Source organism: Varroa destructor, unplaced genomic scaffold (assembly GCF_002443255.2).
Source record: "Varroa destructor unplaced genomic scaffold, Vdes_3.0 BEIS01000004.1, whole genome shotgun sequence".
Lineage (NCBI taxonomy): Eukaryota > Metazoa > Arthropoda > Arachnida > Mesostigmata > Varroidae > Varroa > Varroa destructor.
The window spans coordinates 18,723,956-18,742,783 of record NW_019211457.1 but is presented as its reverse complement, the minus strand read 5'-3'; the positions used below and the strand labels follow the sequence as shown (position 1 = coordinate 18,742,783).

The following is an 18,828-nucleotide window of genomic DNA, read 5'->3' as shown; positions in this document are numbered from 1 at the left end:
AAAGGTTTCTGGTATGTAAATTAACTAATGAAAGGTATTGGCTTTTCAACATTATCTTGCATATATTGTCCCTGGCACATAACAAGACACAAGTATTATGGAGTACGAAGAGATAAAAAAAAAGCTGCGACAGAAAAGTACCATTTTCACTAAATGCCAGTGGGTTTTGGGGCTAAACGAATAAATCATATGCCCTGCGTATGCATGTAAAACCTAGGCAAACACGAGTCAAGCTTTGTAATCTCTACGACAGTTATGCGTGCCACAGCACTACAAAGTTTATTTCATGACTGTCGTTTTTCAATTATATGAACTTGACAGAACGGTTTGCGGAACCCCGAATTATATAGCCCCTGAGGTCCTTAACATGAAAGGACACGGTTTTGAAGCAGATGTGTGGGCTATTGGCTGCATCATGTACGCGATGTTAGCTGGATGTCCGCCTTTTGAGACATCTTCATTAAGCGACACGTATCACAGGTAGGAATAAATGAAAAACAGATTAAAGAAGATTTCTTTTTTTCGGCCTTACTTGAAACAGCTGATAGAAATACGGTTGCATTTGTAGTTCACGAATAGTCTGCTTATCGGAAACAAGAGTTCTCCAGAATTCTCCAATATGTAGTTGTATCTAATTATTGTTGAGAATAATTATGTTAACCAAGTTATTATGTTACCGGTGTTGATGCTTTTTCTGTATTCAACTAGACATTTAAGGCTGAAATTTCTTTTTTACCAGTTAGCGCCTTAATAGTTATCGGCGATGATTTGAACACCAAAAAAAAGCTGTTCCAATGTCCCATTTCGATCATTTATGAATTATTTTAAATAACTGCATCATTCTCTGGCTTCTGTAATAGAATTACAAATAATATCTACACAATTCCGGAAGGAGTTTCGGAGCCTGCTCAGAAGCTAATCCAGTGGCTACTTCGTCCGCGACCTCAAGATAGGCCCACCCTGGAGCAGATTCTGACACATGAATTTTTCACATCTGGTAAGTCCATATTATATTACATAGAATATTCCGTTTGATACAAGAAGCTTTTTATGTTTGTTTGCGCAGAACGTTTCTTAACTCGTCTTGCCTTCGGTTTAGTCTATCGCGTAGTTCAAATTAATGTAATTGAGTAAACTATGGGCAGATATTATAATAGCGCTATAATCAGTGAATCATTCATTTAGAGATGTAAACTAATTATTTCTCTTTCTTCAGGATACTATCCCAGACAACTCAGTCCGACTTGCTGCTACTCCGCCCCCCGCTTCTACAGCAAAAGTCCGGATCGGGAAAGCGATGCAACAAATAAATTGACGGCTATGGTCGCTAACATCAACATTGATCCCCCTCCTCAGAGAACAAAAGTAAGATATCTGATGAATCTTTATTTGTGAGTAACATTAACAACGATTTCGATTTCTTTAGTTCAGTGTAAATTATCTATATACTCAGTGATTTTCGAAAATGCTTTTTCCACAAAGGACAGCGGTTTTTGGCACTTACTGTTTTTTAGTGATCAAGTCCTAGCTTTTTCGAGAAAATACACTATTACTACAAATTACTCAAAAATGACCTACTAATAATAAATGGGCCCTATTTCAGACCCCACGAAGCCCTGCAGGGTCGCCTTTGCATAAACCTCAGCCAGCAAGTAGCCTTGGCAAGAGTTCGTTCCCGCAAGCCTTCCGTCAAAGGATTCACTCTGTTCTTTGTCCAGATACAGCCGGTAAGTTTAACGTAAGAACACAATATTTAGAATATCTCTATCATCAAAAATTACTGCTTTATTCTAACTAAAAACTTCGCCGTTATTATATATTGGACTAGTATCTATTCAGCCATCCCTTAATTAAATGCAAGGTGCGTTGCGTGCCTACAATCTCCTACTGTTTTTTTACTTGCAGGTCTGAAAAAAGGCAAGATGGGCACAACGATGCTATTACACCGGACGTTGGCAAGGGCTGTCGAGGAGATCTCCGATGGTATGTTGAGTGAGAAAGCGTAGACATGTTTTAGACACGTTGCTCGTAACGAGAAACGGAAAAATATGGACAAAAAGAAAAAAATGCGTTTTGAATAGTTAGATGAGGCTGATCACAGGCTAACGGGGTTTTAGGCGACGCTTCCCTACAGGAGCTCCCCTAGGAGAAATTTAATATGGCGTTTTTCCTGTATCGTAAGGTCAACCTTCGCCTCGTTCTTAATGTATCTTATTCCGGTTGGTGTAACTTCTCTACGGAGATCACCACATCATATTCATATCGACGCTAGCTTCAAGAGAGAGGGAGGCGGGGTGATGGTAGTGATTCTAAAAATTCTACTGCGAATCAGCGAGGCTGTCGCATATATTGTCAGTTGTGGAAACACCTATGAGTGGTGGTCATAGACGATCGTAAAGAGGCATCGCTGTGGGCCATGTTTGTACTTGACTGGCTTCGGCCTTTTCCTTGTCGATTATAGTGGCCTCGGAAGTTAACCCTCCTCCGGTAAATGGACTCTGCGTGCCGTTCGTCACCAAGTGGATCGACTACTCGAACAAATACGGCTTTGGCTTCCAGCTATCGGACCATTCAGTCGGTGTCCTTTTCAACGACACTACCCGAATTAGCTATTCAGCCAATAGACAGTAAGTCCTGTAATTACGCCGATCCTACTACCAAACGGATTATCTGTTATATATAGATACACACATGGTCAAAGCATTTTCAACTTACAGCTAAGTAGAGTCTACCTATATTTTTTTTTTGTTTTATGGATTACAACGAAATTCGGGTTTTTAAATGTCTTGGGATCTGGTAATGAAATCGGTTGCATATTGTATTTTTTTTTCTAAATGATGACGTATTTTTTTCAGGAGAGTTGAATACCATGACATTAATGGCAAAGTAAGTGTTTTTACTCCGGCGTCGATACCTCCAACCCTTGAGGATCGCTTCTATGTCCTAAAATACTTTGCCAATTATATGGAGGAGAACCTGAATGAGGTGAGAAAGATCTGTTTCTGCTGTAAACATCTTTAACTAGGTAATATGTTAGGATCATTATTATGACCAGGAAAAACCCCGTGTATCAAACCATTAGTTAAACCTATCCATTGGGCATTAATTTTTTCTCTAATAACCTTGTCAGCGCTCCTAATGTGGACGTGTATTCGTTTAATGATAGAAACGTTTTACCCTTGTTATATATTTCGTTACGTTGAGTGTATAGTCTTTCTCGCATGATATCAACGTGTTTCCCGTTAGCGCGATGACGTCCGTGTCTCCTTGCGTCCTTACGCCTATTTCGAAAGGTGCACGTTTATGTGTTTAGAGAAACAGTGTTCATGATTGTTATCAATTGCAGGGCGGTGACCTGGAGATGCAACAAGAAGCAATGCGGCGGAAACAGTGTATTCCGACGATGAAACGCTGGGTCAGGACTAACCAAGCAATTGTCATGCAATTGTCCTGCTCGACGTTACAGGTAATCAGCAAGTTGCACGGATTTCGTTACACTCAACCCCGTTCCCTATGACAATAAACCATCGACCAAGAAGCTACCTAATCTAGGCGGTCAATGCGGATATATTTGAGTGCGATGCAATGGTAACCATAAGAAATACGCATGTTGGCAAATCTTAGCATTGACAAAAATTATAACTCGATAGTAATAAAGTATTAAGGGGCATACGGATTTATTATTAGAACTAATAGATGCTTGCTTTGTCGTTTCATAGATCTGTTGAAGAAACCACTACAAGGCCTATTTCGGGCAGACTTTCAGCGGAGGGAAGTCCGAATTAGCTAGAACAAACTATAAAAATGAAAAAAAAAATACTCTTGATTACTTTAACTCGCTTCTAGCCTGTGTTTTGTCGGAGTCCTTTCAATCAGAAATGATCGATGCACCCATTACTTTACAATTGCTTACATCAGGCACTCACTCAAGCTAGCATGTGCTCCAATATTATAACCTGAATGCATTCTGCGGGGTAACGCGTTACTGTTGTTTACATAATGAGACAGACTTTTCCTTAATTTTGTTTCACTAATATATTTATTCTTATGTTTTTGCTTACGCTTAAAGAGAGATTTATCGTGACTGTGGCCTTTGCTTTTTAGGTGAATTTTCTCTCAGACCATACGAAAATGGTGGTAAATTGTGAGAGGCCTTCGGAACCCCTGCTTATGTACATCAACGAAGAGCGTAAAGGCATGACGTACTCTCTCAATGAGCTGGCCCGTGTCGGTTGCTCACCTGCCATACGATCGCGTATCCAGTACGCCTTAAACACACTGCAGGACCTAATAAAAATTCAACAACAACAACAGGTCTGAATGAGGAAGCGTCCCAGATATTGTCGGATCGTGGAATACGTATTAGTGATTTGTAAGAGCAACAAACAAACTGTGCCATTCTGGCATGCAAGCAGGTTTTCCCGTCGTTAAGTGACGATTATGCTGCTGCTGTTAATTCTGATTATGATTACTCTGCTGACATCACCGCGCTAAGCTGCCCCATATTGTGTGGATCTGCCCGTGCCCCTGAGCCATGTGCCTGCCTAGAAGTATTTGAAGTACCTTGAAACGCGGGGTCCAGTTAAATCCGGGCCGACAATGCTCGACAGCGGTGCCTACGTAATGACTGCCAGACAGCGCGGGCGAACCCCGCAGACCTTGCTGATGAAGAAAGACGACTTAATCGATTAGGATAAGCCTTGCAATAAGCACAGAGCCTCCGATCTCAACGTACCGTAGCCGATAGTCCTGTCGATTATGATGAGGCGTGTAGGCAACTATGAACTGGGCAGACTCAATATGTTCATTCTAGACAAAGGCGTTTAGACTAAACATATTGTTGGTATAGAAATATCAGCCTATCAAATAACAAAACGTACGCAACTATGCCTGCCATACTTGCCGTGGTGAGACGTTAAGATTATGTCAAGATTACGCCGATGCTATGGAATGAAATTTTGCCGTACAGCTGCGATTGACTGTAAACTATAGTGATTGATACCAAGGAAGAGAGAGGATGCCGATAGGTCAATGGAAATCGTTTTGTTAGAGCAGACGCCGCTGAACGTTTCCCCCTTCCCCACCGTACTCTTACGCCCTCAATCAAGTTCATAGCCTTATCCTGAAGTAATTACATTTTTGTCTTGGTTGCAGTACTAATCGAGAATTACCCAACTCTACATTAGCCGAGTGAACTGTTTTTACCTCTTGTTTGAGACGACTTAATTTATAATGTCGTTATCTTTAAGTAATTCGTCTTATCTAACCGGTTAGCCTTATAGAAAATTGATGAACTGGTTGTTAGCAAATGACTGAAGGCATCGACGTTCGATTGTAGAAGAATACAGCGACATAGGCCTGATTGATTGAACGCTATTGAGAACGGTGTCTTAGTGATGGAAAACGTGGAGACATTTCGGTTGGATGCCCGTAGTCCTCCTCTGGGGACCTCGGAAGCACTTCTTCTCGGTGAACTCCTTTTTAGCCCTCTGCTTGCAAAAACTAAACGATTGTCAAGGCAAGAACCCTTGAAGGCAAAGGTGACACGTAACATTTTTTTTTTATCTCTTATAATTGTTTCTACAGAATGGTTCTATTAGCGGACCGGTTACTAGTAGAATTAATCAATCGCCATATATTTACTAAAGACTAGGGGCGTCATCCTGTTCTACTTGATGCCTTGTCCCAAACACGACTAAGACAAGTCAAACACTTATATAAGCGTGTTTACAAGCGGCGATCGTATACCCTTACGTATAAATATAGATATGTTCGTTTTATATAATAAGTACTACTATATTAATTACTATTATATTATATCCAGTTACTGTACAAGCAGTATATGATAGGAATGTATATGATGTGTTTTGTTTTTTAACAGCACACTGCGTGGAGGGGTAACATTTTCAACACAAGTTTGGGGCGCGCTTGTGAATTGAAGACGGTCACCGCACCGCTGTTGTCGTCGTTACCATTCGCCGCCGCTGTTCAATCTTTTAGATATTCGAGTCATTTATGATCTTGGCTCGGTTTCCCCGAGTAACCGATGCCACAGACTCAGTAAAACGGCCCTGCGAATTACCGTGAAAGGCGCCTGATCGAATTAGACGACAACGGACTAAGTGCCGTCAGACAGCATCAAAATTTTCCCGTCACCATCATTTTTCACGTTGGTGTCCTTTTTTTTTGAGACAGGGACACTGTCACATACATGTCCATGAGGTCAGGGCACCCGTCCGAGCAGAAGACATTTGCAATTTTTTGAGGCACCTTGTCGTGTTTCGTGCTCGCCCGGGGTGTTGCCACAAACAAACTGGCCACTGAGAGGGAAATAACGCGTACGATGACATGGACACGCGCAACAATGCACGGATATAATAAGGCTTTGGGTGAAGACAGCGGCTATTGGCTGTGGCAGTCGTGCGCAAGGTATCCTTATCTAGAGCTTTTTCACACAGCCAGACAAGGAGAACAAGACATTTCGGAACTGCGTTAAGTAGCATCGGCCGCGCTGAAATGGCCAATCACTTTTTTGCGGGTGTATTACGTTGACACAACCATTTTAAGGCTCGAAAAGTATGACTGTTCTAGTAGCTTCAATAATCGGTGCTGGTGCCGGTCTGGAAGGCAGGTACTTTTTGTTGAAAAGTATAGAATTGGGTCAGTTATAAAGCTACAAACAAGTCAGGCTTGTAGTGTACCTGTTAGTTAAAATTAATGCAGACCATGATTGTTAGTGACTCGCGTCCGTTGTCCGAATAATAGAGTACACAAATAAACTCCTTATAAACAGTAGATTAAAGCGAAGAAAAAAGGGTGAGAATATCCGGGCTATCAATTCGTTTCATGTTTAATACGCAGATGAATTTCGTACAACTGCTTTACTCAGAAGGTGTTGCATGATAAAAATTACGGTTACATAGGGGGAGTTTTCTCTGGTGCCCGCGGACCCAAAATAATTAGATTTGGGGTTCGACTGCCAACTTTAACGTGGCGACTTTTTTGACGATTTGAATCCATGAACTTTAGATACGTTTTGAGTAAAGTGAATAAGGTTACACTTCTTACCGAAATATATAAAGTTACAAATTCGCCCCCTTTGGTGCTACGGGCATTATTGCTTGATGCCGGGTTACTAGAGCTAAGCGGTACCACCTTCCACGAAAAAAACTCAGGAAAGTCAATAGGACAATAATTTCTTTTCAACCCACCTTCTAACAAATAACGTCACAATGTTCGAGGTTACTAGAGAACCTCCGATCAGGCATATTTGTCAGATTATGACGTTTCAGTGTCCTTAGAGCTGTGTATAGTAAACGACTGGAGAAAAGACGCGACATGCTGTGGTCGTTTGCTGCAAGCAGCACAGCTGGAAAGAGGGAAAATTTAGTACGGGAGCAAGCGTAGGGTCCTGAAGAGGGTGAAACGTGCCATGTGCCACCATAGCCGTCTCATTAGTACAGTGGACGGACGCCATTTACGAAGCGGAAAATGCAGCGAACCCCCAGCTGCAGCAGGAGGACGACTGACGCGATGAGCTCTAGACGCAATCATAACCTAAGACTCCCCAAATATTATAGAGAGGAAAGGGAATAGAACCCAGGCTCGTGCAAAGAGAGAAATTGGGTGGGTGACAGTTTCGAGGTCGATGTCTACCTTCACTCGTTGCGCGCATTACATACATAATCGCTATCGAGCATCACAGCAGCTGATATCATTCTCGATCACTGATCATGGCGGACATTATTAAGGCATATATAAATAAGTATATAAGTATAACGTATATATAAATAAGTATTATATATAATATGTTCGTAATGGCTATATATATATATATATATATATATAGCCATTACGGATATAACGCGTAACTGAAGGCTGACTGGCTGATTGATTAATCGGTTGATTGACTGTAATCATGATATGTTAACTGCTATAAAAGCAGGATGACAGAACGTTGGGAGTGTAATTTTCTACAAAGGTGCCAACGAAATATTGTAGACATAATTATATAACGGAGAATAAGAAATGGCAAATTTCGTATTGATACAAGACGTTGGACGACGTTGAACGTTCGTCGCGACTGTTCCAATTCGGGTTACTGCGATAATTTGACGAGATGAGGTACGTCGTCTATTCGAAATTAAGGAATTAGAATACAACAGTGAAGGTGTACGAATAAGATGAGCGGAAATGAAAACAGAGACAAAATGTGCGGAACGTTCGCGTATAACAGATGCACCGCAGGTAAACGTGTATTGTGTACATAGCAGGCAATAGGCATACCCTTAGCAGCTATATCGTACTGTTGGCCCTCATCGGCGACAGTCCGGCCTTCTCAACGACTTTAGTCATTAAGAAATTCAGAGTGGTTACTGTAAATAAACTTTTGTACTCAACACAGAACCGAGTGATTTTGTGTATTTCGTTTAGAAGATTAGATAGTGCTACGTATAGTGCCGCTATTGTAAGCTAGCTAACAGAGAGTGCGTTGATGCATAGTGCTCAATTGTCTCTTCTCCGTCATCTTATTACAGCCATTTCATTTCACTTCTAATAGATTTCGCCACTTGGACACTTACACTTAACGGTCCATGTTTCACATAGTTCGCATATAAATCTGGGCTTGTAACATGCCAACACGTGATGAAGGTCAGATGTTTCGATATCATCTTTGCCCCACATCAGTTTTTACCCTTCAGTCTTGGTTTTTTGTCGATCCTTAGCGGATCCGAGACCTGTCATAGAAAACATTCTTGAAAGCGCGGTTGTCAGTAGTCGATTCTCGTGAACAGGCCAATCGCCGTAACGGCAAGGAAATATTATAACGAGTACCAAAATGTCAATGGGTAGAAAGGCTTGGGTATTTATTTACTGCTCTTTACAAGCGTTTTACATAAATACATATATGTAACACAGTCGTCTCTAGATCACCTAAACTTAAATACTTGCGATTTTAGATTTAAATAGTGAACCGCGCAGTAATATACGGTAGCCGAGTGAAAATAAAGTCGTGTGAAGCGTATTACAGTTATTCTTTGTTTTTGCACGATGTGAGAAAGCTCGATGGATGTTTAAAAAGCCGCTAAATTTGAACTTTGGTCGTGTATATTTCATACAACAAAGCAAATAAATGTAGACGCGTCAATTGCTTGAAACGGTAGGTAGTGGAGGGGAGAAAAAGAGGCAGGTAGTAATGTTGAAGTTGACTTGATCGTAAAGGCGTTGACTCAGCCTGCAATTCTGCTTTTCTGCGTAAATAAAACGCCGCATGGCTGAGAAGCTTTCTGCAGAATCGGCTACTTGGGCAACTCGAGGGGACCTAGGCATCGGCGTAGGATTGTTTCCGGTTGAGTGGCCGAGGGCTCTATGTTACGCTGTGAACTAAAAACGTGAACGTACTTCCGCAACAGGCCACCGCGATAAACTAAGTTGGTTGTTCAGCCTTTTCGACGGAGCTTTGACTCTTCCCAGTCCGCTTTAATGTTCCATAATTATGCCGTCATTGCTTCGCCGGCACCCATAAAGCTCTTACAATATAATACTACGCTAATAAATTTCATAGCATACTGTGATAGAATCACTACAGTAAGGTTAATACGCAATTTATTATTTAATACTTTTAGTAGGCGATGAGAAACCCCTCTCTTACATTACTTTCGAAACTAAAAACACCTTTTTTTTTTTTAAGTAACGTCAAATATGTCCTAGTGTACAACCATATGAAAAGTTGATCTCTGTTCTTTTCCACATGGAGCTTTTTAGTGCACGTCTCGCATGCTAACAGTCTAAATCTATACATGTATATATATATATATATATACATGTTCGTAATGCCCAGAAAAATAGTAACTCGCTGTTAGGGTATACGTGCCTACTAATCGAGATATGTTTATCAACATAGGCGCGCGTTATCGACGATAAGACGGATATATTTTTTCTACAATGTTCTATGTTACAATTCATACTCAGCTGTATCGGCTGCCCATTTCGCCTGTTTCCATTTCTCTCAGCATTTCAATGGTGTTTACGGAAGCATCGGGTCTTCATTTTGCGAATACCTAGTACCAGACGCAACACTTACATCTAATCAATGGTCTTTATCATCAGCGTTACAGCGTGACGCAATTTTCTTTATAACATCCCAGTCTTTAACAACTTAGTCCTACAATTAGCGAATATTAATTTCCATCTTTTATTTGTGCAGCTTCTTCTATGGGCTTCCTCTTCAAGTTTACCAGCTTACTTTTCCATAGCTGCCCTGTCAATTGCTCCTGTAGAGTTTTCCCCATATTGCTTAAAGTGTATCTCGAAAGGATGTTTTCTCTTGGTTGTTGGTAACTGTTGAACGCAGTAGTAGCAGAAGCTTTTCATTCTGATAGCCCTTAGCCCCATGCTACCGACTGCCTCCGTCACTACTATAGCTAGTACGGTTCCTTCGCTTGGCACCTTCTCAGGTAGAATCCGCAGACGCCAAATTTTCCCTTCACAAGTTGCATCAGCACTGGGGCGCGTTTAGCAGGCAACCGTTGTCCTAGACTAATCGAAGTGGGTGGGCCCGGGGTCGCCACTGCAACGGAAAATGTTCAAGCAGACACAAATACATTCCTCTGTACATACTGGAGAGGTTTACATATCGATAGCTTTTTCGCCCAATGTGGCGTATGCGTAGTTTGACGAGTACAAACTTTAGCCAGCTTTAATTAGATCGACTCTAATTCGATCGAAAGAACAACACCATTCTAAATAGGTACTGTGAACATAATGTGTACATGAGGCCCAATGTACAACCTGTTATAGATTCGGACAAATGTTATGTGCATACGTTTGGCAAAATTTCATTGAAGCTGTTCTTCATGTTAAAAGCACATAACTATTGTCAATAGACTGATGCAAATGTGTAAAACATTAACACTAGTATGTTTTTCATTAGAATGAATACTTTCACATTTATGGTGGTCGATTTGTGTGTTTTCGGATTCAATCCGGAAAATTGTCTTGGCCACAAGTAGTTGAACCTCTTGTCGAAATCAAGCTAGGCAGACGTATTCGGTCAGTGCTTCGATTCGTGTAACATTTCCACAGAACAAACAGCCATCCAATTAGAAACGGTCAGATCGCACCTATGACATGATGCCTGATAACAGGAATGTTCAGCGGTTAGAAATCATTGCTTAATAACAGCAGATTAGTTCAATAAAAACATCCTATAGAAGGTGTACACGAAGCAGATGTGCGGAGTCCCCTACCGTGTTTCTGTTCAAATCTGCCAGTGGTCTATGTTACAACGTAGCGCGACGAATTGGTTTTGGAAAAATATGAATAAAATACGCCTATTTGCTTGGGCCTAACGGCAATAGGGTTATCGCAGTTTTTTTGCTCTGCTGATGATCGCAAGCAGCGTTCGATCACTAGCTTAACGGATTGAGTCTGGAGCCTCAGATTTTCTTTATTAAGCTAGCGTTGGATAGCTTCCTGTTTTACATACGACTAAAATTCAGGAGCCGTCGTTCAATGCGTTCATGCGATATTACTCAGTGTAATAATCCAAGTTACTCATGTAATTGACTTTCAGCTTGTTCGAAATATTTGGTACTGAAGCAGAAGAAGAGAAAGTCATTTCTTTATAGTTCAACGAATGTTAAAAAAAATAGCCCATATAAGCTCACCTCCAATAGTCTGAAAAGCAAATTTTGCTTGCCAAATCAACCGACGAATTAATATGGCGCTTTGCAGGGTGTATATATTCATATAACTTTAGATGACACATATGTACCTTAGAAATGCGGCCCGTAAAGTTCCATCGCTATATAACTTCGTATCTCCTACTTGACCTATAAATATCAAGTGATGACAACGATAAGGCCCACACATTTAAGGCAATACTTATATTGAAACTTAAAATAATCAACGTACATTTCGTGTGCAAAAATATGATTACTTCCCATAATTCACTTACATCTATAAGTTCCTTTAGCCCTTGGGTCAGAAACCAAATGATTCTCCCTACTGTCACAGGATGTGCGGGACTGGTAGGATTCATTTTGATTAGTACTTGTTTAGATGTACGGCCCTGCCAGCGTTTTGGTTTCCTCATGACCCCCCTTTTTCAAGATCGTTCAACCGCAGGAGGCGGAAGCGCGAAGGTGGTTTTACGAAAACAAGGCCCAGCCTGTGTTTTTTCTAGAACGCACATGCTGACCTAGAACAGCATGCGAGGGGACACAAATATACTTATTTTTCTCTGCGCGGAAAAACAATCAGGAAACAGAATACGGCCTTGCAGCATCTGTACCTATCTTTTTTATTGCTCACCAACAACCCTGTTGTGTAGCGGAGTAGAGGTTCTGTTTAGTCTGTCGGTGGTATCTTGTTCAATATCGGTGTCCGACACCAGCTGATAAGCATCCTTTTCTTGTTAAGAAGTGCCAAATCTGCAGGTCTATGCGATAATGTGCAAGGATATGCCAGTAGTTTCTCGTATCGTTCAGCTGAAGAAAAATAGAAAGTGAGAATTTGCAGTAGTAACTTAAAAACATTTCGGCAAGAATCCTTTGCGTGGAATTTAGTCGTGTGGTTTGCCTAGCGGAATTGGGAAACGTCGTGTACGGACCCCTCTTTGAGCGTGCCATAGGCAAAAACGTAATGATCCCTGATTATCTTTTAAGTAACTAGGGTACTACGAAGTAGGATTTGACATACGGCAATAAGACGGAGAGCAGGTTCTGCAGTTTCTTGCATGGTTTATATTTATCTTTGAAAGCTTCTTATTGGTAGACCCGCTTGCCTGACTGTGGTCGGTTTACGGCCGAAATATTTTGGTTCCTATCAACCGTTTATTGCTATACTTTTGTTTGTAATCGGCACAATAAGAGATTGGGAAATTTAATATCCGGTTTGTATCGTAAGGATCCATCCTCTGGGATGTTCTCACCTTGCCGGTGATATGCTGTCCACCTAGGTAATTAAATGATCTCAAGTGAGCTTGCTAAGGAAAACTTCCAGTTACTCTATAATGTTTCAACAGTATATTTCTCCCTATTACATAGGTAATAATAGCCACTGGGCTGCATGACTTCTTTGCTCTGTTAATTACCCGATTCATTTTTGAAAGCAATATTAAAAACAGGCAGAATATCGCAACTTCTCATTTTTCGCGTATCGCTTAAACTGCAAATTCTAATAGAACTTAGATCATTATCAGCATTAGGCAAACTTTCTGAGCGTGTTATTTAGCTTCAACACCTGAGATCGTCGCCATCTTACGAAACAGCTTTGCTCTCTCTCTTGTTCTTTGGTTCGCGAATTTTGTTTACCTTACATACCTCGTAGTTCGCTTCATATCACTCAGCGGATCCGTCTAAGCCTACGATGGCCTAGCGCATTGCAGGCAAGGGTTGACTCGCAAAATAGCAGTTGTTGTGTTGCGCAATAAGTTGCGTCACTATTAAGTTTTTTTTATAAAAAAAAAATATCGTATTGTATTAACCAACTCCGAGGAAGCATGAACACGGAGTAAAAATAAAGCTATCAACATAGTCGGGTAAAGTATCTAATGAGCGTAAGAACATAGAAGGCATCGTTTATCACAACCACTCTACAAAAAACCAGTTCGTTATTAGAAAAAAAAAATTGTTTTTCCGGAGAGATCGTTTACTGTATGACGTTCGCTGCTACAGAACTGAGAGTGCCATACGATTGATCATTATTTTTATTATTATTATTCATCAAACGTAGAAATCTTGTATTCTTTTCCTGTTCTTTAGTAATAAGGAGCATCCAGATAGAATCAGACTTTCTGACTGATACTAGAATAATGAATATTGCGGAGTTGTGTCTGCGTGCTTTATAGCAATTCCATTGCAGCTCTACTGCTCGATGTTGCCATTATGTCGAAGTTTGACCTCTTGCCAATGGTAGATACTCAGAGAGTGCTGCGCGTTTGCCCATACTGTGTTACTGTCGCGTTGTTTACGTCTAGCATTGTGACACCTATTTGAATAGTCTTACTTAAGTAAATATGTGTATAGGCGTTTTAGTATCCATGGCGGGACATGCGCAGGCAATAACGATGCCTTAGCTAGGGTTTTTAGCCTTTAACGTAGCTAGAAATACATTTCTCAATTCTTGAGTAGTACTTTATTAAAAAGTTTTATACATGTTAAGTTTGCTAATTTTTAGATATCTGTACGCGTCGTTATTTGTACGACCTTACCTTCGAATAGTTTGAATAACCAACACTATGTTATCGCATGCTTACAACATCATGCTTCTTCATCATAACTTCATGCAAACCAGAACTCACTCTATAATTGAAGCAGCTGAAGCGGAGCTCTACAGCGGCGACTACCGGGACAGACCAATGAACAGGCGGAAAGAAAAGAAAAAATGGTGGAGATTCATACATATAAATGGGCAAGTATGTAATTGCGCTCAGGATTTATCTATAAGGGCAAACTAAAGAATACACTGTACCGTTAAAGCTTGATAGCATATAGCTGCCATTTATTAAATCCTATGCAAACTGGAAGAAACTTTTAACTTGAACGCCGTTAGCCTATTTCGGCTGCTATTCAAATTCAACAGTATGCCTACATCTAATCGCCTCTTGGCTCAGACGCTGTAAAGGAGGTGTCAATTTGTGTACCTAGCCTTGCCGGTCTTAAAATGCAATGATCCTTACATGTTTTAGATAGGTTTGCCTTTAATGCAAACTACAGTATTGATGTGTTTTCGTCGGGTGCTTAGGTCAATTATGGTTTTTCGACTAATGCCTATAAGTTAAAAGTCGTTCCTTGATATGTGTAAAAGCGGGAGAAAGCCAGCGCCTTCTACTTTCACTAATGCTTTGTATATTCTTGGCTGACCTTCAGCTGAATTTGCTCATTTGCTCAAAATAATCGTTTACGCATATTAAGGAAAAACAGAGAGTTCACTTTCTGTCCAACTTTTTTAAAGTTCTTTCTTTGTCTTCGACCCCTTTTCGAGGCTCGAAATTTTCCTCGTGGCTTTAAAAAAATCATCTGTATTTTATTATTTTGACGACCGCAGCAAGCAGAAAAACGGCAAAACAGTATAAGGTTGGTGGGTTTTTCTTTGTCTCGACGGTATTCTTTGATATCAGATCGAGCAAAATGGACGTTTGCTGGTATCATTTGGATGGGCGTTTAGGGCAGGTTATCCGGAACAACTCATTTCCCCCTCACCTCAACACTGAAGTAGCTGTCTCTTGTCAGAATCCGGAATTAGGTAAATTGCCCCGCCGGTCCAGAGAACTGGACCGGCGGGGCAATTTACCAAATACTTTGCCCGTCGGCTCGTTTACTTACGGAGCTACAGCAGCAATCGCAGGTCTCACTTGCGTATGTTTAGCTGCTCCTGCGACGTAACGTGGTATGCAGGTCCCAACCCCCGCTCCTGTTCTTCGACGATGCTAATCCTGGCCAGCTGACACGTCGTACGTGGTCGCCCCATAGGTCCGAACCTTTTACGGTAATATGCCACGCCACCTAAATGAAAAAACCGCTAACGACAAACACAACAGTTGGTATCGCTGTGTATCTTTCATTTTGGTTATGCACTATGCGACACGCTTCGAGGCAAAGGAGAGATGAGTTTCATGTGTTACTGATTGTTTTTGTCTGCAATTTTTTGAATATGACTAACACTAAATCGAACAGCTTTGGCGGTTTGGAAATACATGTATGTTATATATATATGCAGCTAAGCTTATATACACACTATAAATCGTGGTAGCAACAAATCTATCTTTAAGTGCACTGGTCGGTACGCATATGTTCTGTCGCTATTTAGACTGGATCGATATTTGAAGTAATTTGAAGGATACTAGCCGGACGCCCAATGCCCCCTAATTCCGGCTGTGTTTCGCTGGATTCGCAAGGATATTACCCTGTGGCAGGAATTGTTGTGTCGAGTATTTCCCAAATGTTTGTAGATCGGCATCACACATTCTAAGTAATCCGATTGTTAAAGTTATCTAGCATTCATATAACATGATTATTCCGTCCAACCGCATGCAACAAATCTTAGATTCTAATCAATTCCTGACACTGTACGTTTAAGATGAGACAAGTTCCAATAAAAATGCGTACCAAAGTTCTTTAGGTTAATCGACATAAGGCGACTTGCAACGAAGCACTTCACACGCCATCGTAGTCTGAACCTAGGCGCAAGTTGAAGAAGACGGAGAGTTCGCGGACTGTCGTCTACTTATAATTCGATTTTCAACAGTTAGCTGAGAACTTGCGAGAAAATGCCATGCACGTTAGGCTGCCAAAACTATAGGTACAATAACTTCAAGTCAATGGGGTCGGAGCTTGATTCAGAACCGACCCGGCGCATCGAGGTCCACTGTTGGTAAACGGCAACTTACCTCATTCTGCTTACCACACGTCCAGTTCGAAAATCCATTTTTGATTGTATAGGTCGATTCGAAATATTGCCAACCTATACTAGCATTTGTCAGGCAAGATTATTATAGTTCGTTCACGTTAACACTCAGTTTTTTAAATCTGTCTTTACGAATAATTGCATGAAGAAAGCAATGAAAAACACTAGTAGATTTTTGATACGAACTCTTGCTTGAATGTGATTTTTTGACATATTTTTTATATTTGAATTTTTGTTCCTCAACTCTGATTATTCATACATTATCCCGAAGTAAAAACAACAATCGTTTATATAGACTTTAAATGTTCTATTAGCGATGGCTTCAAAATATACCATACAGAGAAAGCGGTGTACTTCTGATTACTGAATGTGAGTTCATCTGAGAGGTATAGGTTATCTTCGGGGAAGACAAGCAATGGTGATCGATAATTAGTTACGAACATGCGCAAGTGTTACGCACATATTATACGTTTCGTATGAGATACTTTATGAGCTTCAGCGCTCTTAGTTGCATACCAGATACGTAACACACTAGGTGTTACGTTTCGCTGACAGCTGTTCAATATAAGACTGCAAATGTTTAATGTCTTTGGAAATCGGGTTGGAAAACAGCTATCATGACAATATGATCGAACGGGCAATTATAATACACAATAGACTTTGCCCTAGAACTTATTCTCTGATCATAATGTAGGTTGCGTCTACCTGCACCAATGGGGCATGAAGGAAGCTCCTGAAGACTTTGTCCTGATTTTGATAGCTCGCAAGTCTGCGTAGGTTTTCCTATTTGTTCTAGCGTGAAAGGGCATCCGTAGCGGAATGAAAAACCGTTTACCTAGCCGACAAGAAAGCTACATTCAACCTGATACGTTGCGAAGCTCACGGACTCCCCATATAAATATAAATTCGGTTGGGTCACGATCATCTCGTCACTACGAACTTGGGTATTCTTAAAGATTGACAAAAGTCTATGGCACACTTGATCCAAATCTAAATTGTGGTCTCAATTTAGATACAGGGTGAGAATATAAAAAAATTCTATCTACACCACATTGCAATGCAACATTTGTAACAAATCGGTAGCAATACATGTTTCCTAATCTAATCTAATCTATGTTAACTCCTGCGACGTTTAGAAGCCTATCTGTGATCCTTCATGTAACTAACTATAGGAACATTTTTTAACTTGTAGTTCGTATCAGACTGACTTTGAGAACACAAAATCATATAATTTTAAATAGAACTGACCATACTATTGGTGCCGCATGAAAACCACCATCTTCTTTGCCCATTGAAGCAAAAAGCGTTCGCCGACACACCGCTGGGATACCACACAGCCCCAAGGCTCATGTTGCGCTAAGAAAATAAGAATTTAGAAATGATTGAAAAGATTGAAGCACAATAAAATTCTTCTTTATTTTAATTTAAATTGTTTTAAATTGATTTAAATAGTTACCCTGTTCGAAGTAAAAGCTGGTCACTTGATTTGCCCTTCGGATGCACTATTGACCTTAATCGGTGATTTAGTTCAATTGAATAACTTAGATATACCACCAATTCTCGCTCATATGTATAGAAATGTTTGCCTTATAATCAGCGGGCTAAGTCAGGGACTGGGGTTGCCTTATGGTCTGAGCAATGAGGCAAACTAGTCAAAAATCGATTATCAATAAGAGAAGGCCCTGTTATTAGTCAAGGATAGTTTTATCCAGGTGCTTCTGTTCACGTTTTTCTGAGTCAACCATGGTAAACAAGTTACTTCATGAACACCCTGAAAAATCTATTGTGTTATAGTTGAGTTCACAAAAATGGCCTCTCTGGAAGGGTCGCCGCTGGCTGTTGTCAATGGCTGACCAATATGAAGCGGGTTGCAGTTTGCAAATACTAATGTTTGTTTTACTGAGTCCAGTAGCTTCTTATAATAATATAAATATATTATAATAAATATAAATAATTGAAATATAAATAATGAATTTGTTATAGGTACAATTGAAAGACCGAGAGATTAAAAAGCCAAACCTCCGATTACAGCAGCCACTATCTCAGGCATGGTTATGAATATGAATATTTTATTTTCTCGCAGAAGATTTCAATCTCTTTCAAGAAGAAATCTTTTTGAAGAATGAAAAGAAACGTTTCCAAATATCTGTTTACATTTGATACAAATCACTGCAAATAACCTAGGCGCGAGCTAGTATATACTGCTCGAATAAAACAGATACTTGAGTGAGCACCAGACGGAAGCGAAATGTTCCATGTGCTGCAGATACAGTTGAAAGTAGGTAAGTTTTTACTGATTAGTTCTTAATGTCGTAGGAGAACAGCAAATAATTTCAATATTGAGTAGATTTAACAGATTATGCAAAGCATTTGTAACTATGGCACCTAAATACCCTCTTGGTTACCTCTACAGTTTTA

The 18,828-nt window shown here is 40.4% G+C and overlaps 1 protein-coding gene and 1 long non-coding RNA gene across 4 annotated transcripts in view; one reads left to right on the top strand and one right to left on the bottom strand.

The window, feature by feature from the left end:
• Positions 1 to 8,411, top strand: part of LOC111249353 (serine/threonine-protein kinase PLK2-like) — a 130,964-nt gene extending 122,553 nt beyond the window's left edge. For all 3 annotated transcript variants that reach the window (XM_022803117.2, XM_022803118.2, XM_086988462.1), the window contains 9 exons: positions 322 to 480; positions 861 to 997; positions 1,217 to 1,365; positions 1,604 to 1,727; positions 1,906 to 1,983; positions 2,462 to 2,627; positions 2,856 to 2,985; positions 3,347 to 3,466; positions 4,105 to 8,411. In XM_022803117.2, coding sequence (XP_022658852.1) covers positions 322 to 480; positions 861 to 997; positions 1,217 to 1,365; positions 1,604 to 1,727; positions 1,906 to 1,983; positions 2,462 to 2,627; positions 2,856 to 2,985; positions 3,347 to 3,466; positions 4,105 to 4,320 — 1,279 coding nt within the window. In that variant the 3' untranslated portion in view covers positions 4,321 to 8,411. The remainder of the gene's footprint in view (positions 1 to 321; positions 481 to 860; positions 998 to 1,216; positions 1,366 to 1,603; positions 1,728 to 1,905; positions 1,984 to 2,461; positions 2,628 to 2,855; positions 2,986 to 3,346; positions 3,467 to 4,104) is intronic.
• A 1,562-nt stretch (positions 8,412 to 9,973) lies between these two features.
• LOC147755926 (uncharacterized) lies at positions 9,974 to 16,494 on the bottom strand. Its single transcript, XR_015327371.1, has 3 exons — positions 16,113 to 16,494; positions 15,330 to 15,525; positions 9,974 to 10,570 (listed from the first exon to the last, which is right to left on the bottom strand). It is a non-coding gene; the product is annotated as an uncharacterized LOC147755926 (long non-coding RNA).
• Between the last annotated feature and the right edge of the window lie 2,334 nt (positions 16,495 to 18,828).